The 24,432-nt window shown below is 49.8% G+C and overlaps 1 protein-coding gene across 9 annotated transcripts in view; it reads left to right on the forward strand.

The window, feature by feature from the left end:
• The window catches only part of BIRC6 (baculoviral IAP repeat containing 6), a 151,982-nt gene that overhangs the window by 59,689 nt on the left and 67,861 nt on the right, over positions 1 to 24,432 (forward strand). For 3 of the 9 annotated variants that reach the window (XM_055123521.1, XM_055123524.1, XM_055123528.1), the window contains 13 exons: positions 2,670 to 2,816; positions 5,177 to 5,364; positions 6,033 to 6,359; positions 6,904 to 7,003; positions 8,980 to 9,194; positions 9,305 to 9,513; positions 10,333 to 10,679; positions 11,283 to 11,502; positions 12,459 to 12,592; positions 15,427 to 15,564; positions 16,906 to 17,033; positions 22,996 to 23,127; positions 23,923 to 24,138. In XM_055123521.1, coding sequence (XP_054979496.1) covers positions 2,670 to 2,816; positions 5,177 to 5,364; positions 6,033 to 6,359; positions 6,904 to 7,003; positions 8,980 to 9,194; positions 9,305 to 9,513; positions 10,333 to 10,679; positions 11,283 to 11,502; positions 12,459 to 12,592; positions 15,427 to 15,564; positions 16,906 to 17,033; positions 22,996 to 23,127; positions 23,923 to 24,138 — 2,501 coding nt within the window. The remainder of the gene's footprint in view (positions 1 to 2,669; positions 2,817 to 5,176; positions 5,365 to 6,032; positions 6,360 to 6,903; positions 7,004 to 8,979; positions 9,195 to 9,304; positions 9,514 to 10,332; positions 10,680 to 11,282; positions 11,503 to 12,458; positions 12,593 to 15,426; positions 15,565 to 16,905; positions 17,034 to 22,995; positions 23,128 to 23,922; positions 24,139 to 24,432) is intronic. The other 6 variants (XM_055123522.1, XM_055123525.1, XM_055123523.1 and 3 more) reach the window with 5 other exon arrangements.

A 24,432-nucleotide genomic window follows, 5' to 3' on the forward strand; every position in this document is an offset into this window, starting at 1 on the left:
TTTGTTTATTTTAGAATATATTATGGATTGTGAAAAAATTACGAAAATGTGAATTTCTGTCAAGTACCTCAGCTCTGCCCGGGCCTTTTCCTAGGCTGTTCCCGCACACTTGGCCCGCGCACTCACCTGCCGTATCGCCCGTGCGCGCCGTTCATGGTCCATGGTCCGGGTGTACGCGCTTCCGTGACGGCTCCTTGCCTTTTCATGGTCTCCGCTGCTGCCGTAGGCCTCAGTCCCCCGTGTCTGTCCGAGAGGCTCGGCACTTCCGAGTGGTTCTGGTGGGGCTTGTGAGATGTTGGCAGAGTGGAGTGATCATGGTGGCAATAGAAGACCAGCCTAGGACAGTGACCGGATAAAAACGGCTTCACACATTGCCCTGAATACCCGGGAGAAAGGGCCTCCGTGCCAGGCTCGGAGCCTTCCAAGGGATGCGTTGGCATTTTATCCTTAGCACTCAGCGCTCTGTCAAGTTTGGCGTCACTGGCACGAGACCGGAATCTGAATGTCCTCCTGGGACCCATCTTTCTCACGGAGACCATCACCGGGGCTTACCTGGTTTCTCTCCGTGCATATCCCGCACCTTACCCCTCACCAAGCCTCCCATGAGTGCAGGATGACTGGCTGGACCAGTTTCCATAAAGCCACGCTGCAGTAATAGCTTTCTTAACTTTCCCCGCATTTGTTCTTATATTCCCCACATTGACATGAGTTGTGTGGATTTTTTTTTTTTTTAAATTTTCTTTTTTAGTGGAGTGAGATATTTTTGTTACTGTTTTTATTTTGGCCGACATTTTGGTACTTTGGCTAATTCCAGTGCAGTATTTGAATTGTTTTTATGGATTACTCAGAACTGTTAATTATGTTAATGCAATAAAATATGTGCTTATTTCACTTACAAACGTTTTTTGGGGGGTGCACTTAGCAGTGCGCAGACTTAGGGGTCACTCTTGGTAGGGCTTGTGCCAGGGATCCAAACTTGGTTGGGATCCAAACAGGTCTACACACTCGACTGTCTTTTCGGCCCCATTTCAGATGTTCTTGATCACTTAGTTACACGGAGTTCTAACTGCACGAGTACTTTGTTTAATTTTTCATTGTTGTAATATTTTATGCGCCTATTTTTTTTTTTTTTTTTTTGCTTTTTGGGTCACACCCGGCAATGCACATGGGTCACTCCTGGCTCTGCACTCAGGAATTACCCCTGGCGGTGCTCAGGGGACCATATGGGATGCTGGGATGAACCCGGGTCGGCTGCGTGCAAGGCAAATGCCCTACCTGCTGTGCTATCGCTCCAGCCCCTATGCGCCTATGTCTTAAGGGGATAATTGAACCCACCCTAAGTTCTTCTCGGGACACCAACTGTGCCTGGGAGTGTCCGAGTCCCCGCAGTGCAGTTCACGCGGCTCATCTTCCTTTCCTAACCTTAGGCCTTTGTTTTCTTGTTTGTTTTTGAGCCGTGAGGTGCTCAGGCTTACTCCAGGCTCTGTGCTCAGGGATCACTCCTGGTGGGCTTGGGACCCAATGGGACAGTGGGATCAGGTCAACCTCATGCAAGGCAAGTGCCCTACCCACTGTGCTATCACTCTGGCCGCCCATAACCATATTTCTGAGCGTGCATCATCTTTTAGCTGTGTGGTAACATGATGGAAGGCAGGCGTAAAGCACTTGCTATATGCTGAAGTACTGTTGTCACTTCAAGGAATCTAAAGACAGCAAGACTTGTGTACTTACTCAAGGTGTCACTGTCATCCCGTTGCTCATCGATTTGTTTGAGCGGGCACCAGTAACGTCTCATTGAGAGACTTATTGTTACTATTTTTGACATATTCAATATGCACGGGTACCTTGCCAGGCTCTGCCGTGAGGGCTCGATATTCTCGGTAGCTTGCTGGGCTCTCGGAGAGGGCCGGAGGAATCGAACACGGGTCGGCCGTGTGAAAGGCGAATGCCCAACCTCTGTGCTATCGCTCCATCCTTACTCAAGGTGTACTCTGATTTAATGGAATACAACTTTTTGATTGGGGTTGGCTTTTGGGCCACACCCGGTGGTGCTCAGGGCTTGATCCAGGTTCTGCGGGGCTGGGAGGGCATTTTTGGTGCGGGGGAGCAGCCCTGGGTTGGCTGCGTGCAAGGCGCGCTCCTTGCCCCTGTGCTGTTGCTCCAGTTCCAAAGCACAGAATTTTAGAAAATGAGATTATGTTGACTTAAGTTTGGTTACTGGGCAGGCATTGCCTCTGAATCATGTAGCAGGTTTATCCATCCAATGCATCCAATTCATAGTATTTTACCAGTTTTAAAAATAAAGCTTTAAAAAAAAAATTAGAACTTTGGAAAATTTGTTCTTCACTGGGGCTGGAGCCATAGCACAGCGGGTAGGGCATTTGCCTTGTGCGCGGCCGACCTGGGTTCGATTCCTCCGCCCCTCTCGGAGAGAACGGCAAGCTACCGAGAGTATCCCGCCCGCACGCCAGAGCCTGGCAAGCTCCCCGTGGCGTATTCGATATGCCAAACACAGTAGCAACAACTCTCACCGTGGAGACGTTACAATGTTGGAAACGCGAGCGTCTGAGGCTGTGTGTCGTGGGCTCGGGCTCGCTGGACTTTATTGCAGAGCTTGGGAAGCAGCTTTGCTGCCCCCAGACACCCCCTAACGCTCGTCTCCCCCCCAGGGACTGGCAAGGGCAGCAGCTGCGCGGCCGCCGAGGGCAGCTTCACGTCGCTCACCGGCCTGCTCGAGGTGGAGCCACTGCACTTCACCTGTGTGTCAACTAGTGACGGGACCCGCATAGAGAGGGATGACGCAAGTACGTTCACGGGTATAGGCGCTTTCCTTACTTCTCACCTGGCCGTGCGCGAGAAAGTTCTAGATAGCTTCTAAGTAAATGTTGCAGACCAACATTGATGCCTGTTCTGTCGTCTGCTATAATAAGAGAAAACTTAATGCTGTGTTACATGGTTTAATAATATAACTGTTTATAAAATGTTATGGAAATGTATTAATGTTATAGATTAATGTGATAAATGTTTCTCTGCTGTCATGCTAAATAGAAGTTTGTTTCCTGAGGCATTTTAGATTACAGAAATTATCCTATTTAAAATGTGTGCTCAGAGGGTTTCTCTCCCTGTGAACGGCTGTCTCCTGTCCCCTTGTTTGTTTTTTTTTTTTGCTTTTTGGGTCACACCCAGCAATGTTCAGGGGTTACTCCTGGCTTTGCACTCAGGAATTGCTCCTGGCAGTGCTTTGGGGACCATATGGGATGCCGGGGATCGAACCCGGGTCGGCCGTGTGCAAGGCAAACGCCCTACCTGCTGTGCTATCGCTCCGGCCCCCCCCTTGTTTTTTACTTTGTTTTTGGGGCCACTTGGAGTGGAGCTGTGGGGCGGGTGCCCACGGCCACGCCTGGCTCCGGTGACCAGGAGACTCCTGGTCCTTCCCCGACCCGCAGCTCGGTTGTCAGTCCCAGGGGTCACACGGGGGCCGTAGGTCCTCTGGGTCTTTGTGTACATTTTTAGAATTCTCTTAATTTGGAAATGCTCGAGCTTACTGGAATTAGAGGCCCTTTCCCGAGCAGTGTCGGGCTGGAATTCCTTGCACTTCCCGCTAACATCCTGAGACTGGAGGTGCGGCCCGTGGCCGGGGGCCGAGGGGTTCGAGCGCCTTGCGGATTCCTGTCGGGCGCCGGCGCGGCCGGTGAGCAGAGCTCCGGCTCGCCTGCGGCCCAGAGGGGGTTGAGGTGGGGGCCGGGGTCACAGTGCCCCCAGCACGGCCATGCGCGGCCACGAACCAAAAGAAATATTTGCACTTGAAAACTTACACTTTGGACTGTTAGTTAGGAATTGATTTTGTGTGTCTTATTCTCACTGTTTATATGGAAGGATTTATGTTAATTTGCAAGTACTTTTTTTTTTTTTTTTTTTTTTTTTTGCTTTTTGGGTCACACCTGGCGATGCACAGGGATCACTCCTACCCGCTGTGCTATCGCTCCAGCCTTGCAAGTACTTTTTTTTTTTTTTGCCTTCTTTTCTTATTTTGCTTTTTTTGCGTTTCACACCTGGAAGTGCTCAGGGGTTTACTCTGGGCTCTGCACTCGAGAATTACTCCTGGCGGTGCTCAGGGCTGGGGATTGTGCCCAGGGCAGCCGCCTGCAAGGCAAACACCCCGCCCCTGTACTGTCACGCCCACGCCCAGCCCTGTTTGCAGGTACCTCTGTTTGGCACACGTGAATTCCAGTAGTTAGAGTTAAGAATGTTGATGTTTGTTTCAAACTCTAGGTCCCGACTGGTAATGTAGCATGCTGGGTGCTGGTCTTGCACGTAGTCAGCCTGAGTTCAGGCCTCAGCACCCGGGTAGTCCCTGAGCACAGAGCCAGGGGGAAGCCTTGAGCACTGCAGGGTGTGGCCCCAAGCCCCAGAATAAAACAGCAGCAACCCTCGATTCCATGATGGCTTGGCTTCGAGAATCCTGTTGTCAGGATGAGGCGGTCTTACGGTCTTGTTTTCCTCAGCAGCTGTGGGGCTTTCTTGAGAAGCCGGGGGACGTTGAAGGGCCCCATGCCTGCCCGGGGGCCCTCGCGGGCGGCGCTGGCTGTGGCACGCTCTCTCCGGGCCCCATTGCAAAGGTTTTCGTGTTTCCCCTCACTGTGTTCTGCTGTGATTGTCGCAGTCTGTCTGTGGGTCCGGGCGGCTGCCTGCCCTCAGCTCTCCTCCAGACACCGCCTCTGTCTGCGGGCTTCCCCCGTGCAGGAAAACTCGCAGCTGGGTTTTATATTTTTTATTTATTTTTTTGCTTTTTGGGTCACACCCGGCGATGCACAGGGGTTACTCTGCACTTAGGAATTACCCCTGGCGGTGTTATTACCCCTGGCGGTGGGGGACTATATGGGATGCTGGGACTCGAACCCGGGTCAGCCGTGTGCAAGGTAAATGCCCTCCCCGCTGTGCCATCGCTCTGGCCCCTCAGCAATGTTTTTAGAAACTCACACACATCCTCGAGGCCCTACTCGAACCTCCTCGTGGAGCCCTGGGCCCCTCAAACACTGTGGCCCAAGCGTCCCCCTCGTCGTCTTCGGGCGTCCCCCCCGCTGACGATGAGACTGCTGTGCCCAGCGCAGCTGCCGTGTCGTCTCTCTGCGCCCGTTGCTCACCGCGGTCTCTTCTCTCCCCTGTCTCCCGCCAGTGAGCTCCTTCGGGGTCACTCCTGCAGTAGGTGGACTGTCATCGGGGACGGTCGGGGAGGCCTCCACGGCCCTGACGTCAGCAGCCCAGGTAGCTTTGCAGTCTCTCTCTCATGCAATGGCTTCAGCCGAGCAACAGCTGCAGGTGCTGCAAGAGAAACAGCAGCAGCTTTTGAAGCTTCAGCAACAGGTTGGAGGCCCTTTGGCTCTTTGTTCATGCGAGAAAGTGCTATAGACAGGACCGTTATTGTCATAAAGGAAAGTAGGTTGATCGGTCTGAGCTAATCATTTTCTACAGAAATTGAGGTAATGTCTTGGTGCTATCGTTAAATTAAAAATATATATATAAATTGATTTTGTTTGCACTGTCTGAATCAAAATGGGAATCTAAAATGGTGATTGTTTCTGGCAGCCTTGTTGGTCAATCCATTCTTCGTTTAAATCCTCTTGACTTCATAGTTTCTAGATAGGATTTACTGTTTTAACGTGGACTGAACTTCCGTTTTAAGACCCGTAATTAACGTGAGTTTGCAACTAGGAGCAATGCTTTAGACTTTCGATGGGGCCTTAAAGGCCAGCCCGTTGCATTCGCCGGGCGTCCCTCTCCCGTTGTTCCCCCTTTACATTGCAGTGTGATTCGTTCTCACGTTTGCTTTGATAGAGCCCTAGTTTTCAAATGTAATGAACTTAGTGAAGTCTGTTCAGCAAAGAAACTCTGCATTCTTAAGCCAGGCTTTTGACATATTGTCATTGACGTAACTGGAATACAGTAAACGCTGTTTGTCTCTGACATAGATGCCCTCGTGGCGTCGGGAGGCAGGGTCAGCCTACATGTGCTGCTTTGAACTCCTTCCACAGAAAGCGAAGCTGGAAGCCAAGTTACACCAGACGACGGCGGCCGCGGCGGCTGCTCCGACGTCCAGCGTGCCCACCGTGGGGTCCGTCCACGCCTCTGTGCCTTCCCACCCTGGGGCAGCCCCGGGCTTCTTCATTCACCCGTCAGATGTGATTCCACCCACTCCCAAAACAACGCCGCTGTTCATGACCCCGCCGCTCACGCCCCCCAACGAGGCGGTGTCCGTGGTCATCAACGCCGAGCTCGCCCAGCTCTTCCCCGGCTCCGTCATCGACCCTCCGGCCGTCAGCCTCGCCGCCCAGAACAAGAATTCCAACAAGTCCAGAATGGTAACGCCCTGCAGTCGAGGCCTCTGCTCGCTCCAGACCCGGAGACATGTCGGTCTGTTTGGGGCTGCTCTGCAGTGCCCAGGGCTTGCCCCTGACGGTGCCCGAGGGACCAATGCCAGTCCCGGGGGACAAGCCCAGTCTCCTGCCCACAAGGCCAGGACCGTGACCGGGTCTCTCTGCAGCCAAAGTGTTTTCATGACTAAAAGGAAATTGTATTACAACTTCGTGAGGCAAATCTCTCTGTCCGTTATGAGATGTTGCAGAGTATTACAATACGTGATGATGAGGTTTTTTTTATTTTTTATTTTTTAATATTTTTTTTGCTTTTTTTGGGTCACACCTGGTGATGCTCAGGGGTTCCTCCTGGCTTTGCACTCAAGAGTTACTCCTGGCAGTGCTCGGGAGTCATGTGGGATGGCAGGGGTCGAACCCGCGGTGGCCGTGTGCAAGGCACACGCCCTCCCTGCTCTGCTGTCACTTCGGCCCAGTGATAAGTTTTTCTTGATGCAGTACTGACGTCGAGTTGTGATTTTTCCTTCCTTAGAATCCACTTGGTTCTGGCCTCGCCCTCGCGATTTCTCACGCTTCGCACTTCCTGCAGCCTCCGCCTCACCAGTCCATCATCATCGAGCGGATGCACTCAGGTAACCGCACTTCTGTAAGCGGCAGGCCTTGTTTCCGGGCCTGTTCCTAGTGGGGCTCTCGGGGGTCAGCCCTGGCCCCACCCCAACGGGGCAAGCCTGCTCCGAGTACGCAGCCTCCCCACTAGCCCTGCCAGCTACTGGACGAGAGGATTTTCTACAAGTCTGCACGTAACTGACACTTGTTCCCGACCGAGAAGTGTTACTAAGAAGTAGCCCTCTGAAAGGCCACCTGTGACCTTTCAGAAGCCCAGCGGTGGCCTGTGGCTCAGTGGGTTCGGGAGTTGGATCCGCGCAGGAATCTCCTCCGTGTGCCTGACCAGAGGGAGCGTCCGCGCCCAGTGTAGCCCGAGAGCGGATCTGGCTTCGAACCTTTTCTACTCCTGGCGATGCTCGGGGTGCCGGGGATCGAACCTGGGTTAGCCGCCATGCAAAACAAGCGAGCTCCCCACTGCACCATGGCTCCGGCCCCTGTAGTCGGTTTTAATCTCGAAACCCTGCTGTTCTGGGCTTCGGCAATGCCCGGTTCCTGGGCATGTCTGCTGGGGGAAGTGCTGTGGATTGATGCATACTCCCTCTCTCCCTCCCTCCCTCCCTTCCTCCCGCCCTCCCGCCTTTCTTCCCTTTTTCTGATTTGCTTTGGGGCCACGCATTGCAGTGCTCAGGAGTTACTCCTGGCTCTGTGCTCATGACTCCCTCTTGAGGAGCTTGGGGGACCATAGGGGGTGCCGGGGATCGAATATGGGTGCAGGGGACGCACCCCACCTACTGTGCGATCAATGTCCCTGATTTTTTTTTTCTCTAATTTTATTATTCTCTGAAAGTGGCCGTGGTGCATGAGGCTTGGGTTCTTGTCTCATCGTCTCTGTTTCGGGAAACCCGGTAGTGGTCTTGGTGCTCCTCCCTTGGGAATAGGACTGGCTGCAGGAGTGTAGACGCTGGTAGCGGCAATCTTGGTTCCCTTCCTGTCTGCAGCGTGACAGACAGCCCACAGCTGCGTCTCCCGCGCGCTCACACCCTCCTCAGCCTCCTGCTATGAGCGCCCCTCCAGCCCAGCGTCAGGCAGGGTAGTGATTGCGCTTGGTCGCTCTGTTCAGGAGGGGCTTGGGTGTCCCTGGGAGAAGGAAACGCTGATTCGGGGAGGTCTTTGGTGATGTTCGAGACAGTGATCTTAGCTCTTGGCCCGGTGTAAGTCGGAGCTTCATCATAGCACACCGAATAGTAGGTACCACTGGAAACATTTCCGTTAGTGGCTTTCATTGTTTTAAATTAACTGTCATGTACAGTCGTGTTTGCCTTCAGAAAAGCAGTGTATTTTTTACTACTGCAGACACAAAGTATATAAATAAGACTGGTGTGGGGCTGGAGAGATAGCACAGCGGGTAGGGCGTTTGCTTTGCACGCAGCCGACCCGGGTTCAAATCCCAGCATCCCATATGGTCCCCTGAGCACCGCCAGGGGTAATTCCTGAGTGCAGAGCCAGGAGTAACCCCTGTGCATGGCCGGGTGTGACCCAAAAAAAGCAAAAAAAAAAAAAAAAAAGACTGGTGAGGTTCATTGATTTCTATTTGATAAGCCATACCATAGCAAGTTGATTTCATCTTTTTTTTTTTTTTCTTTTTGGGTCACACCCAGCCATGCACAAGGGTTACTCCTGGCTCTGCTCTCAGGAATTACTCCTGGTGGTGCTCAGGGGACCATATGAGATGCTGGGATTTGAACCTGGGTTGGCCGCATGCAAGGCAAAGGCCCTACTCACTGTGCTATAGCTCTACCCCCTGATTTCATCTTTTAGATTGGGTGACCCAGATAATTCTTTTTAATTTTTAATTTTTTGCTTTTTGGGTCATACCTGGCTGTCCTGGGGACCATGTGGGATGCCAGGGATCAAACCTGGGTCTCCTGCCCCATAGTTCTTACGTATGTCTTTTGCTTAATCCGTGACTCGTTTTGGCAAACACGTTCTCTTCTTCTCGTAGGAGCGAGGAGGTTTGTGACCTTGGACTTTGGCAAACCAATCCTGTTGACAGACGTTTTAATTCCCACGTGTGGAGATTTGGCTTCTTTGTCTATTGACATTTGGACATTGGGAGAAGAGGTGGACGGGCGGCGTCTGGTGGTGGCCACGGACATCAGCACGCACTCGCTGATCCTGCACGACCTGATCCCCCCACCTGTCTGCAGATTCATGAAAGTAAATCCATGAGCAAATAATCAGATAAACCAAAAGGCCACCGTACCCTTGAATACCCACTGCTTAAAGTTGTTCTTGGGCCTACCTCCCTCTTCATTTTCCGATTTCAGATCACCGTCATCGGACGCTACGGAAGCACCAACGCCAGAGCCAAAATCCCACTAGGGTTCTACTACGGCCACACCTACATCCTGCCGTGGGAGAGCGAGCTGAAGCTGATGCACGACCCTCTGCGGGGCGACGGGGAGTCCGCGCACCAGCCCGAGATCGACCAGCACCTGGCCATGATGGCGGCTCTGCAGGAGGACATCCAGTGCCGGTCAGTCGGCCTCCCCCGGCCTTTCTCTCGCCCGTCAGATACCTGCCCAGGGCGCGTGGGAGGAAGCGGGACACTGGCACGGCAGGGACTCCAGCGCCCCGAGCCACGGGCAGGGAGCTCTTCAGTGCTGGCGACGCACTTGACACTTACGGGTTCACGGTGCCACTCCCGGGGACTGGCCCGGACGTGGCCCTGGAAGTGTGGGGCTCGGGCCTGCGTCAGCGGGGGGTGGGGAGGGGAGACTTGGGGTGCAGGTGTTAGAGATTTCACGTGTAGTGCGTGTCCTAAAGGTGTTGGCTCTTTTTTGTATTACTTGTTCTACGAAAGGAAGCATACACAAGGGCTACATATATAGACAAACTTTCATAACGTCTTTCTTAACCGGAAACAGTCTCTTTAGAAGAATCTGATCCTCTGTAAGTGAAGGTTATATATAGAGGTGACAGTGGCTGCTCTTCTGGTTTCGAATCGTGTCGAGAATGCACTGTCAGATTTCACTACACCCCGGAGACCTGCTTGCACTCAAGTTTCTGCTCACCTGCTAAGAGTGTGATGTCCCGACCTCCCTCTGCAGATGGTCGGGAAATGCACACACGCGGATGCTTTTCCTCCTCAGCTCACTGTGTTTCTAGAAGCATCACGGAACATCTAACATTTTATCGTCCTTTCATACCTGGAGCTGGTGAAATGTGTTTGCAGATGCAGTTGTTAGTTCCCACGTTTACCGTTTTAATCATCTTCAGTTTTTCGGTTGTTACACGCAGGGGTGTGTCGTGGAAACCGGTATGCAGGGTTGACATGTACTTTTCTTACTTACAGGTACAACTTGGCCTGTCATCGATTGGAAACGCTGCTGCAGAGCATCGATCTGCCGCCCCTCAACAGTGCGAACAACGCCCAGTACTTCCTGCGCAAGCCGGACAAGGCGGTGGAGGAGGACAGCAGGGTCTTCTCCGCCTACCAGGACTGCATTCAGCTCCAGCTGCAGCTCAACCTGGCCCACCACGCCGTGCAGCGGCTGCGCGTGGCCCTGGGCGCCAGCCGAAAGACGCTGTGTGAGGCCTCGGACCCCGAAGACGTGATCCAGGCGTCGTCCACGGAGCAGCTCCGCACCGTGGTCAGATACCTGCTGGACACCCTGCTCAGCCTCCTGCACTCCTCGAACGGTTTGTGTCCTGCCCTGCCCGGCTCTCGCGTGGCTTGTGTTTCAGCAGTTGTCAGGGCTGCTCCTGGCTCTGTGCTCAGCTGTCCCTCCTTGGTGGCTCAGGGACCGTGGAGGGGACAGTCATCATACCCAGGTGGTTTTGTTCAAGACAGGTGCCCTGTATCCTGTTAGCTTTCTGCCCCCCTGCTACTGCTTAGGTTATTTCGGGCTCTTCGGGGCCTTGTCTGGTGGGGCTCAGGCCTGCTCCTGACTTTGTTCTCAGAGCCCCTCCTGGCGAATGTTCCCATTGTGGGCAGGACAGTGCCTCGACCCCCTCGCTTGGCTCCCGAGAAACTCCGGAAACCCTCGGAGACCCGAAAGCCAGCTGCTCCTTTCTCCCCCTGGCGCCACATAGAGTAGAACTGGGTTAAGTGTGTCTTCATGATTCCAGCTGTCGGCCTCTCCCCCCTCTGTGCTGGGGAGGGACCCCCGGCCTCACCGGAGGCACGCTTCCCTGCCCCGAGCCCGGCCGGGGAACTAGGGACAGAAGCGCCGGGACCTCGGCGCGAGACGAGGCCAGCGCACGGTCAAACAGGAAGGCTTACTGTCTGCTTTCTCGTAATAGGACACTCTGTTCCTGCAGTTTTGCAGAGCACGTTTCACGCCCAGGCCTGCGAAGAGCTTTTTAAACACCTGTGCATCAGCGGGACCCCGAAGATCCGCTTGCACACCGGGCTCTTACTCGTTCAGCTCTGTGGTGGCGAGAGGTGGTGGGGGCAGTTCCTTTCCAATGTTCTCCAGGAGTTGTACAATTCCGAGCAGCTCCTCATCTTCCCACAGGACAGGTAGGTCCGAAAAGAGTGCCATGGTCTGTTAGTGGTGGCTTGTACTTCTGCTAGTCACGATTCAGGTTTCAGAAGCGCGTGTGTGTGTGTGTGTGTGTGTGTGTGTGTGCGCGCGCGTGTGTGCGTGTGTATGTGTCGTGTGTGTATAGAGTGGAGGTATAGATAAGCTGTATGTTTTTGTGGATTTGGGAGAGAGAGAGAGTGTGAGTGTGTGTGTGTGTGTGTGTGTGTGTTGAGTGAAGGTATAGATAAGCCATATGTCTTTGTGGATTTGGGTATTGCTCTTTGAAGGACATGGAAGAAATAAGCACATTATTTTTAGGGGTGGTGCTCAGAGATCATTCCTGGACGGTCCAGGGCTCTGGGGGGGCCAGGGTTCGAGCCCTGGTCAGCTGCATGCAAGGCACATGCCTCCCTACCTGTTGTACTATTGCTCTGGCCCCAACTAAAGTTCATTCTTTCGGGGCCGGAGCGATAGCACAGTGGGTAGGGCGTTTGCCTTGCACGCGGCCGACCCGGGTTCGATCCCCGGCATCCCATATGGTCCCCCAAGCACCGCCAGGAGTAATTCCTGAGTGCAGAGCCAGGAGTAACCCCTGTGCATCGCCAGGTGTGACCCAAAAAGCAAAAAACAAAAAAACAAAAAAATAAAGTTTATTCTTTCATTTCCTAATTGAGTTTCATAGTTCACAAATTCGTGTTTAAAAATATTTATCAGGTCGTGTCACTTGATGTGCTCAAGTGGAGTTTCTAAGGCTAACATAGAGTTAGGTAATGTATGCAGTCGTGTCAACACGAAGTGGTGTTAGCATCTTACTTTCAGAAAAGAATCTTGCTAAGAACCAGATTTTCTGTTACAGCACTATGAAGTTTGTTATGCAGAATTTTAAGTAAATTATTTTAAAATTTATATAATTCAGCTTATTCATATTGGGTGTTTATTTTTTCATTTGTAGGGTCTTTATGTTACTTTCTTGCATTGGTCAAAGATCACTTAGTAACAGTGGAGTACTAGAAAGTTTACTGAATCTCCTGGATAATCTATTGTCTCCTCTTCAACCACAGTTACCCATGCATCGGAGGACAGAAGGTATTTACAAGTGACCTTAAAGAAATACGATTCTTTCACATATTCTTCCATATAAAGTAATCTGAAATAGTTTGGTTTTTTTTTTTTTGGTGTCCTTATGAAAACTTTTTATTAGCATCATTTTTTTTTAATTTAACTTTTTATTAAATCACCATGTGGAGAGTTACAAAGTTCTCAGGTTTATGTCTCAGTTATACAATACTCAAACACCCATCCCTTCACCAGTGCCCATATTCCACCACCAAAAACCCCACTGTACCCCCCGCCCCCACCCTCTACCCCCTACTGTATTACTAATGAATTTCACTTCATTTTCTCTTTACCTTGATTACCTTCCATATTTCACTACAAAACTCACTATAGTTGTTGGAGTTTCCACCCAAGAGAGACAGACCTACTACCAAGGAAGCATTTGATAATTAATTTTCCATTGCTGGAGATGAAGATATATGTAGCCCCACTGCTACAAGTACATAACTCTTCTTTTATTTTTTTTTCCTTTTTCCTTTTCCCTTTTTTTTTTTTCCCGTCATCCCCCTTCCCGCGCCTCATAGTATGGTGTACGCCATGCCGCATCAGCCAGCGTGGGGCTTTTGCTTAGTTCACAGTCCAGAGAGGTGGCTGCTACATTAATAACCTTCAATATTTAAACAAAAACTTACTGTTATTATTTGGAGTTCCCCCCCCAAGTCATACCTGTTCAAAAGGAACCATTTCACATTGCTGACAATTATAAATGTTAAGTCACGCGGACGCAACAGCGTCCTTGCAGTTTTGGATTTCTGTATAAAGTCCAGGGAAAATTCTGCCAGAAATCGCATAGCCCAGCTCACAGTCCCAGTGCATTGCTGTTCTGGGGACATGGTTGGGAGCACTTGCTGGGTGCAGAAGTCATCCATCTGGCTCCGGATGTTGGGCGTTCAGCAGCAGAGCGGCCGTGCGAACGCATGGCCACCCGGTTCGAATCCCGGCGGAGCGTGAGCCAGAGCCGGTGCCAGCCCCAGCCCGCGACTTCCCAAGTGTCCCGCTGTTCAAGTTCAAAACACATTTTTTTTTTCTTTCCCGAGCCACCAAGTTCATACCTGTTGAAATAGTTTTTCTTCTGTTTTCGGAGTAGAGATCTGTTGACCACACCTTGTGGTACTTGGGGGCTATTCCTGTCTTTGTTCTCAGAAGTGACCTGGCAGTTCTGGGGGGCGGGGGTCCTTGTGTAGGACCCCTGTAAGCCAAAGAACCCTGTACTTTGTTCCTGCCCTGATGGAATGCATACTTTACTATTGCTGCTCATTTTCTGATTATTTTTTTTTAATGACAAAGACTTCAAAATGACAGTATTTGATTGTCATCATAATTACTAATTTTTACTCTAAAATACTTTATGCTTGGTTTTGGGGCCTCATTCAGCAATGCTTAGAGGAGCTCCTCGGGGATTGTGAGGACCAGGTGGTGTCAGGAATTGAACTTGGCCTCCTCCCTGCGAAGATGCCCAGTGAGCTCTCTCGGGCCTGATCGTCATCTTTTGAATTTATCCTCTTATTTTTTAAAAATTGAAATTGAAAATTATTGTGATATTTTTCGGTACTTCTTGGTTTAAATCAAGTTTGTGTTTATGTTCAAACTTTAAGTAATCATTGTTGTTTTGATTATTGACAAGTTTTCTTGGAGTAGGTTACTGGAATAAAAATGGTATATTTTTTAAGATGTAATTTCATCTTTATAAAGTTGTTCATGATGATTTATTGCATTCAGGATTCCAACACCAACCCTACCACCATTGCACCTTCCCACCATTGTTATCTCCAATTTTCCCAACCACAGCCCACGTCTGCCCCAATTACAGGCTGTAAATTATTAATTTGTATTGCTTGTTATGAATAATGCACTAAAAATGATCAAAAAAGGTTTCCTTAGAAGAAAGTATGTGAAGATTGTTGTCTCACCCTGGAGCACTAAGCCCTTGTACTAGAGATTACTCACATAATGTTACAGGCTAAGCCTGTGTGTGAATATTTTCTTAACCAAGAGTGGTTCCCTTCTGCGTTACATCCCATCCAATGTGGCTGCTCCTCCTGATGTGTCAGTGGGGGTAGGGCGTGAGATGTCGCTCCAGGAATTCTAAAATTTGGAATGGGGTGAAACGGCTGGAATTAAATTTTTAACTGGATGGTGGCTTTGGGGTCCGGAGGCATCTCTGCAGCATGTTGATGTCTCTTAAGACGTTTTTTATGAGTCTCTAGATCATGGTTAATGAGCTTATTTGGCACCAGAGGCAGTTCATGGGTGTGACTGCGAGGCTCCTGGAAGAACGGGGGCTGGGGGGAGGGAGCCCATCTGCTACTCTGTGACAGCCTGGAGATTTTGGTCAACAAACATGCATACCTAGTTTCTTCAGCAGATGCACTTCTGGAGATTCAGCCTTGCGCAGGCTCTGGAGGCATCTGTGCGTTTGTTGATCTCTTTTGAGATTGATTTATGAGTCTTGGCTGGATAATGAGCTTCTGTTAAACATCTTAAAACTCAGCCTTGTATGACTAACACTAGCACTTTATACCTTTATACCTATACTCATACCCTTTTTTGCCTGGTTCACAAGTTACCTGTTAATTTCAACTCCACAAGTACTATGTAGAATGTACCAGGAGGAATTTCTTGTCCATTATTTCCAGGGTTACTCAGTTCATGGGTGTCGGTTTCAGTTTTGGTGCTTATCATAGATATTAGTGTCAATAATGCGTTGTTTTTGGATTCATGAAATGTTGGACGCAATTTATCAGATGTCATTCAAATGCGGCGTCATCTGACCCTCCCGCCTGTCCCTTGTCGCCTCTGCATAGGTGTGCTGGACATCCCCATGATCAGCTGGGTGGTCATGCTGGTCTCCAGGCTGCTCGACTACGTGGCAACTGTTGAAGATGAAGCAGCTGCTGCAAAGAAACCCTCGAGTGGTAAAGACAGGGAGAGGTTCGTGACAGGTGAGAGCCTCACAGCCTTGCGGTGGGTGTCAAGTGAATGACTCATGTCAGGTGTGAATTTTCTACGCGTTTGAGAATAGAACCAGCTCGTGAAAGTCTCCCTGGACAAGGCCATGGGTTTGGTCAAAGCACTTGACCCCTCGGCACAGTCGTGTCTTGAAGGGTGGCACCTTTGCTCATGTGACACAAGGAAACGGACATGCAGGAAAAGGGACGGGACTCCTGGGAGTGTCCTTGAAGTTATTACTATACCGTGACGCTCTCTTTACCATTTCCACGCACTAATTAGATGCTGGTGGCCTTGGAGGGGGGAGGAGAGGGTTGAATCCTCAGGCAGTGCTCCGGTGGATGAGGGCCAATTCCTGTGAATTCTGCCCACCCGGGCCCAGCCTGTGCAGCTGAGCCGGGTCTCTGGGCAGTGCCCACGGGTCCGTGTTGGTCTGAAGTTGGAGCTCAAGGTCCTGGGGCGGCCCTGACAGAGTTCTCTCCTCTCCCCTTAAGGTGGCAGTTACGCTGAGAGAAATGCTCAGATTAATTTGACGTGAAACATAAATATTATAAATATGATCGAGATTCTAGTATTTTTCTAAAATCCCTTATTTTAGGTGAATCAGTTCGTGATGGTGTATTATAGATGGTCTGGTGAATCTCAAGTGCACATTTGCCTGGTGTGTGTGTGTGTGTGTTTGTGTGTGTGTGTGTGTACTCTGTCTTTGGTCCACTTTACTGTTACATGGCAATAGGATATGCGAGGAAATACAGCTGTGACTAACGTTGTAATGAACTTATCAGAAGCCTTTATTTTTTATTATCCAGTTACTGTCGAGCCAGAGAAGTGGAGCAGCTTTGGGGCGAGGGGCGGGTCTGAGTTGAACCTTGAACCCCTGTGGCGTGGGCAGAGGGTGCTCTGGCCCTGAGCCGCATCCCTGCTGTGTGCTTGGATGACTTGGACTAATCTGAGCCAGTTAGACACGTGGAGGGAGGGTGGATGTGTTCAGGAGACGTGAACAAAGACATGTCTTTGCCTTGAGCATGCATGAGTAGAATGGGCTCAGTGTAGTATGTTGGGCTTGAAATTTGTTGAAGAACGACACTTAAGCACAGTACACACGGGTTTTGGACTACTTCCCCTCCTTTGTGCTGTCATTAAACATTCGTGGAGAAAGCTGTTGTCATAAATAAGAAGCTAACGACAAATTTACGATCTAAATCTTTAGCTTTTTAAAATTATAGTTAAAAGTTGCATCATGTTTAACCTGCTAGAAATTTGGGATCAGTTTTACAGAGTTGTTTAAATTCAAGTCGTGTAGAATTGCTGCTGACATGATGTCCTGCTTTCAGGTAACCAGTGGAGTTTCATCAACAACAGTCTGCACACTCAGAGCCTCAATAGGGCCTCCAAGGGTGGCTATACTATCGAGCGCTTATATTCCAGAAAAATCAGGAAGCAGCTAGTTCATCACAAACAGGTAATTTTCAGGACAGTTTTTATCGCTTCCTGAGAATGTTCTTTTGGATGGTGCATGAGATTCACTTGCCAGAAAATCTCACATGTGACATGAACTGAACTTAGGGAAATGGTCTGACACTTGGAGACCGAGTTTCTTTATTGTAATATATGTAGTTTACTGATTTTGGTGATGTCCCTCTTAACCCATTTTTTCCTACCTCTGTTACTGTCATTTTTTTTTCCTCTTAAACATTTTAAGTTTTGTTATGGAGTCCTTGGGTAAATCACCCTCCGCCCCTGCTGGTGCCTCGTTCCTTTCTCCCTTCCACACGTCCTCTGCACCTGCTAACTGATTTCTGTGATCTCTGTCTTTACTCTGTGGACACGGTACGTCACAGTAATCCATGTGCGCACTCTTTCGGCCCAGGAATGAGTCCACTTGACTGAATCACATAATCCTTTGAGGTGGTTGTGTTTGCTTCACTGAAGTTTTTGTTCTGTTGGTTCTGGGCCACACCCGGTGGTGCTCAGGGCTTCCTTCTGGCTCTACACGCAGGCATCACTCCCGGTAGGCTTGGGGAGCACGTGGGGTGCCGGGATTGAACCCGGACTGGCTGCATGCAAGGCAAGCGCCCTATTGGCTGCATTGTCAGTCCGGCCCGTCCATAGGATTTTGTGGAGGATCTTGCATCATGTTTATCATGAATATCATCAGTCTGTTTTTTCCCCACTAGCTCTTGTTTTGTTATTCGGGAAATGTGGTCCGCAGACCTTACAGAGGGTACTTGTCTCTTGTGTTTTGCCAGAGCTGGAGGGCCCAGGGTTCCTCTGAGGAGGTGGTGGGGGTCCACAGGGGCACCGGGAACCTGGGCTTTTGTCCTGAGGCAGAGTTTGAGTCAATTTTCTTACTTGTGGTTGTGGTGGCTAGGTTTTCTCCTCCCTCTTAATTCAATTTTAGACAGTTCTCTGAGTCAAAGAAATTGTCCATTTCCCCTTTGTCTCTAGTGGCATAGGTGATGTTCATAGTTACCTCTTATGATTCGTTGCATTTCTGAGGCACCTGTTGTAATTTTCCCCCTCTGATGTCTGACCTGATTGATTGGGGTTTTCTCTTTTCTTCCTCACCTGAGTCTGGCTAGGGATTTGTCGCTGTTGTTTAATCCTTTAAATAGCTATTTGTTTCATTGACCATTTGACTTGGCATTTGTATGCCATTAATTCCTGTCTTGATTTTTATTACTTTATGTATTTTACTGTTTTGATCTTTTTCTGGTTTCTCAAACTGTGCGGTTCTTTACTTGGGATTTTTTCCTGTTTCCTGCTGTGTGCTTCTATTTCCGTGCTGTTTGCATTATTGCTGCTCTGGCTGTGTCCCGAACATTTGCATAGTTTGTTCTTTTTTGTTTCATGCAATAATTCTATTTTTCTTAATTTCCTATGTGACCTGGTGTATATCTAACATGTTTATTCAGCTCCAAATCTTTGAGGTTCCCTTGGGGGCCTTGGGGGTACTATATGGTCACGGCACGTTCCGCTCCGGCCACCCCTGAGCGCGCAGGGCAAGTGCCCTTCCACAGTGAACTGTTTGTTTCAGAAGGTGAGCAGGACCCCCTTGCACTTCTCAGTTCAGCGGCTTCCGGGGGCCTGGCTGAGCGCTCCACCCGCTTCCCTGCTCTCCAGTGTCCGGGCTTCAGCTCGTGTCGAGCCGTGTTGACTGTTTCGGGGTCTCCCCAGCCCATTTTCCTTCTCCTCTTTTCATGGGCTACATCCGGTGATGCTCCGAGGCTGCTCCTGGCTGTGTGCTCGGGGCCTCTCCTGGCGGTGCTCGGGGGACTGGCTGGTGCCAGGATTGCGCCTGGGCCGCAGCCCTCTGCGCCTTCCCTCGGCCCCTTCCTTCTGGGCGGCCCCTGGCGCGCTCGGCAGCCCGCCCTGTGCTCGGGTGACGCACGTGCTGTGAATCGGGCCTTGCGGTGCGGGCCCGATTGCAGGTGTCCCTCAGGGCCACCCCCCCCCCCCCCCCGCTGGGTCGGGGCGCCGGGTGGTCTCCCCAAGGGCACCTTGCTGCTGCCACGCCGGTTTTCCTACCAAGAACCACTCGGGAGAGGGTTGCGCAGAGCAGTGCTCGGAGGACCGGAAGTGCCTGGTTGTCGGTTGTCCCGTCCGTGGGGACGCGGTGCGAGGCGGCTTGGTTCCAGCACTGCTCTGGGTGAGCACTGTGACAGACGTGTTGCGCTCCGGCGGGGTCAGGGCCCTGCTCTCACACGGGTCCCCGCCCCACGGGCTTTGCTCTCTGGGGTGGATCCGATCCGTTTCCAGGCGCCGGCTGGCCCGTGCAGAGTTTGGGTAGGACCCCCTCGAGCACACGCCCCGTGCGTCTTGGGCACTCCTGTGTGTAGAGTTTTCGCAGGGAATCGTGTGTAGTTACAAGGTTTCCGTGTTCTTCACCTGTTGTTCGGCATCAGGCATCGGTTTCTTCCCGCCTGTTGGTACTTTGGAGATTGATTCGTCTTCTGAGTGTATCCGGTCGTGTTCCTTCCTGCCAGTGTGCCTTGACTTTGAATGCCCCAGCCTCTGTGAGTCCACTTCCCTTCTTTCGTTGGCGGTGGTCCTCGTGTTTGGGCCACTGGTGGTGCTCAGGAGTCTGTGCTCAGGGCAGCTTTGGCGCTGGGGATTGGGCTGAGGTCAGGGGTCTGCAGGCGGCTCCCCGCCCTCTCCGCCAGCCCCCCCTTCCCTGTCTGCTTCCGTGTCGCAGACTCTCAGGTTCTCTTTCTGAAAGCTGGTTTGGAAATGTCTCATTTATGTACATATTCGCTGTTTCCGTTTGCACACCGTGCCCACACCTTGCCTTGCACGTGCTTGTGTGTTACGGCGGGACTTTGCTCACAGGGCAATCATTAATTCTTATGGATTCATCTTAGTGTTGTGGTCTCTCTGGAAATTACTAATAGATTTTATTCAGTTGCATTTCACTTTGTGAATTTTCATTTTTATCTTACTCTTTCGAGCTAGCATCGTAAGAATCCTCTGTGAGCTAGAATTTGTTTCTCTTGCCTTCTCATTTCTTTTGGGTCCTCCTAAATTCTGCTCAGACGCTTTTGGGTCCCTCCTGGTGACTGTTACCTGAGGCGGCCTGTGGAGATTGGGTTGGCCACGTCCGAGGTGGTGCCTTCCCCAGTAACGCTTCTGCTCCCACATGACAATACTTGAAAAAGCCGCCCTCTCCCTCACTTTCATATGTGGGCTGTGTGCCATGGTCCTTGACGTGTAGTGTCGGACGGGAATGCTGAGTTGCTGCACTGGGCTGGAGCAACAGGACAGAGGGCAGGGCGCTTGCCTTGCACGTGACCAGCCGGGGTTCGAGCCCTGACACCCCATGTGGTCTCCTGAGCCCCATCCGGGGGATTTCTGAGTGCAGAACCAGGGGTGAGATGGAGTGGATCCACACAAGGACACAGATACACACACACACACAGACACACACACACACACACACAGACACACACACTCACCCCTTATAAACTTCAGTCACCGTGAGAAACACAGGGACAGTTGTCCATGCTTGATTTCAGTCACACACCCTTCCCTTCGCCCGCCGAGAGGATCTTCTCGGGAAGCCTGGGACGCTTGCAAGCCCGTGACTGCTCTGGGTTTGGTTAAGTGAATTTAGCACTGCACTATTTACTTTTGCTTCTGTGTTTTCAGCTTTGTGCTAATCCATTCAGGCTCTTTTGTGAGAGAGAGGAGTTTACCTCTAGAAGGTTCTGGGGCCGGGGGTCAGCCTCTCGCCCTCTCTCCAGCCCCGAGTGGTCAGTCTTACATAAGAAAAGCAAAAGCTGCTTCATCATTTTATTTTTCTTTTTTAAATCCTTGACCAGTTTTAGCTGCTGCTAATTTTGTAAAACTTAGCCAGACTATTTTGAGCACTTAAATGTTTGTACTCGCTGTATTTAATTTAGCTTAGGAAGATGGAAAAGAACCTCTAGTAGGGCTTATTATTATTAAAGTTTTCCTATTTTTTTGTTTGTGTTTGGTCCTCACCAGGCTGTGATCAGGGCTCACTGCTAGCTCTGGGCTCAGGAGTTACTCATGGTGGTGTTTAGGGGACCATAAGGGAAGCCCGGGATCGAACCCAGGTTGGCCGCGTGCAAGGCAAGTGCCTTACCTGCTGTACGGTCTCTGGCCCTAAATGTTTTTGATTTCTCACCCTTTTTCACCAGAAAAATGGGCGGGGTGGGGGTGGGGGGGAGTGTTGTACCTCAAGTCCTTACCTGGCTGATTTTGGATGATCGGAACTTGGTCGTTGTGAATTTGAAACATTTCTTAGTGAACGTTTATTGTTTATTGTGTGCAGTTGGCAAAATTCTGGAGTCTGAGGGCAACTAATAGTACATCAGTTTCACTCTATGATTTTGATGGTTGTGTTAGGAAAGGGTTCGCTTCCCCCCCCAGAAAATACATACGGAATTATATGTTTATATATCTACATACATGTGAAAAAGCAGGTGGCAGCCAGGACTTAATCAAAACAACAGGCTGAGTGTGGTTTCAAAATAATCATCACATTTTTATACTAATTGTGTAAATTGCAAAATTTTTGGAATCATTTTCTGAATATAGTGATTTATAATATTTTTTCTCAGTGTTCTTCAAACATATATATTGGTTATGTAGCATGTGTAGGCTAGGTTTAATTTCATGTGCCTTTTCACTCTGTGTATAGATCTATAGTCAAGCCAATAGATCTTCCTTTGTAATATTGAGGGTTGTATTTTTTTCCAGCTCAGAAAAGTTATGTATCGGTAGTATACATTCAGGAAACATTCTCTTTAAGACAAAATATGTCCCTAATCAACTAAATTATTAATTTGTAACTATCTCTGGCGTCCTAGTGAAAGTCATTTATTTTGATATTCTGCATTTCCAAGTTCCTTTGGTCGGTGCTTCCTTCCCTTCCCGGCCGGGAAGCGGGCCTCCCCTGCCCACCCCCCATTCAGCCCCTGTCGATGAGGCTCGTTGTGGTGGAGAATTTCAGGGACCCCTCTGGTCTCTCAGCTCAGTGTCAGGGTGGCAGTGGGAGTACCCGGGCACCTGAGTGGACTCTGTACGTTGTGCTCGGACCAGCACCCTGGGCCCGGACACACAGTGAGTGGTGGCATCTTGGGGCCTGCTTGGGTGCTCGGTTCCCCCCCCCCCCCCCCCCCCCCGTTTAGCGTGTGGCTGCACGCGCAGCTGGAAATGCTTTAGGGGAAAAGCACAGACCAACTTAGCCAGACGGCCGAGGGAGCAGCCCACCCTCGGGGTGAAACTCCCTCCCCTCCCCCAGCCTTTTATTTACAAATAAATATTAAAAATTTTTGTTTCTGTCCTTTGGGCCATATGCCACGCTGCTCAGGGCGTCTCTCCCGGTGAGACTCTGGATTTTGCAGTCCCGTCCCCCTTGCTCGCCACCCGCAGACGTTTGCCCTTTGACCCTCTCAGGCCTCCCTCTCTCTAAAAATGTTATTCGCTGTCTTGTCAGTGACAGGTCCAACAGCATCTTTGACCAGTTTTCTTTCCCCATGTCTAAGGGGCTGATTCATTCCGCATTACAGTGTGGAGAGATTTGGGAGTCAAGAATGGGAACTAGGAACCATGTACCACCCCGCCCCCAGAAAAAAATAAAGACCGAAAAGCGTTGAGTAGGGGTCAGCCATAGGACCTCGGGCAGGGCCCTACTCGAATCGTGGCCAAGATGGGCTGATCTCCAGTTCTCCCATATGGTCCCCTGAGCACCGCCACAACCCCCTGCCACCTAAAATTTAAAAAAAAAAATATATATATATATATATTTTAAACCAGTAGCAGTTAAAATTGGTTTATTAGGTGTTTCAGGGAATTGTTATACATTGGCTTGATGTATGAACTTTGAGGAGTATTAAAATTTACTTTATTGTTGTAACATTGTTAGTTGTAAGATTAGCTTTTTAAATTTTTTTTAAAAGCAACTTAACCTACTAAAAGCAAAACAGAAGGCTTTGGTGGAACAGATGGAAAAAGAAAAAATTCAGAGTAACAAAGGATCATCATATAAACTTCTAGTAGAGCAAGCCAAACTAAAGCAGGCTACTACAAAGGTATGAGTTACGCTTCTTAATGCTGTTATCATTAAAACGTCACTTTCCCTTTAAATATTGAAAATTATTTGACTCATTAAGTATCATTAATTTTCAGGAAACCAAGTTAAATGTTTTTCTGCTAATCACTAGAAATACTCACGTATTCTCAACATTATTTTTGTAGTGGAGGGGAAGTAGCTTTTAACTCAAGGAAATACACAGTTACGTTCGATTTACAGTTTAGTGTATTGCCTTTGGAGTGGATTGTATTCCAGTACATTGAATGTTAGCCTCGCGATAACGTGAGGCTATCTTTTCTTCTGTGTCCTTTCTAATAGAAATTAAGTTCACTGCTTAGTAAATAAAAATTTTAAAACACAAAAGCATTTTTTTTAATGTGGGAAGGTAGCACATAGCTATGAAATTTGCTCACTGTCTCTACCAATAAGAAATTACACTTACTCCATCAGGTTTTGAAGTGACTATTAATAAAGGTTACTAGTCTCCTTACAGTTTTTGTACCTTTCATGAGTATGTGTAAGGTCTTCTGGTAATGTTTAATGTTAAATTGATTTACTGTAGCCTTTCTGTAGAATTTGACTTTTGTTATGTATTCTATACCTTTTTCAAATAGTAATTAAGTTCTTTGCCAATATGGCTCTCAGGAGCACTACTTCTTTGGATGCTTGTAGTTAACATAAATATATTGTTTAGAAGCAGTGGTTTTGCGGAGTAAATGCCTTTATTCCGTGCATACACTCGAGTGACTTTGTATAGTAAGCATTGATTTAAATGTTGTCCATTTGTGTGCAGCACTTTAAGGATTTGATTCGGTTGCGTCGGACAGCAGAGTGGTCTCGTTCCAACGTGGACACGGAAGTCCCAGCGACGAAGGAGAGCCCGGAGATCGAGCCGCTCCCGTTCACCCTGGCCCACGAGCGGTGCATCTCGGTAGTCCAGAAACTCGTCCTGTTTCTCCTCTCCATGGACTTCACGTGTCACGCCGATCTTCTGTTATTTGTCTGCAAGGTGAGTCGACTCACGGGCGTGACTGAAAGACAGGCAGGGAGGAAGCGTTGGCGGGGAGGCGGGACGGCGCTCGCCTTGCCCGCCCAAGGCCTGTCGTCCCTGCAGCGCCTCTGCCCCCTTGAAGGAAGGAAAGGGCAGTTTTGCCCCTTTGCCGGCCCCCCCCCCCCCCCCCCCCCCCCGATGCTGGGCCACTGGGCACCGCGCACTCTTGGCTGTGGCTCTCGTGAAGATCAATGTTTCAAATTCATTCACGTGTTTTGGTTCACGTGCCGTGAAAGTTTGTTTTTGGTGGGG

Source organism: Sorex araneus, chromosome X, assembly GCF_027595985.1.
Source record: "Sorex araneus isolate mSorAra2 chromosome X, mSorAra2.pri, whole genome shotgun sequence".
NCBI lineage: Eukaryota > Metazoa > Chordata > Mammalia > Eulipotyphla > Soricidae > Sorex > Sorex araneus.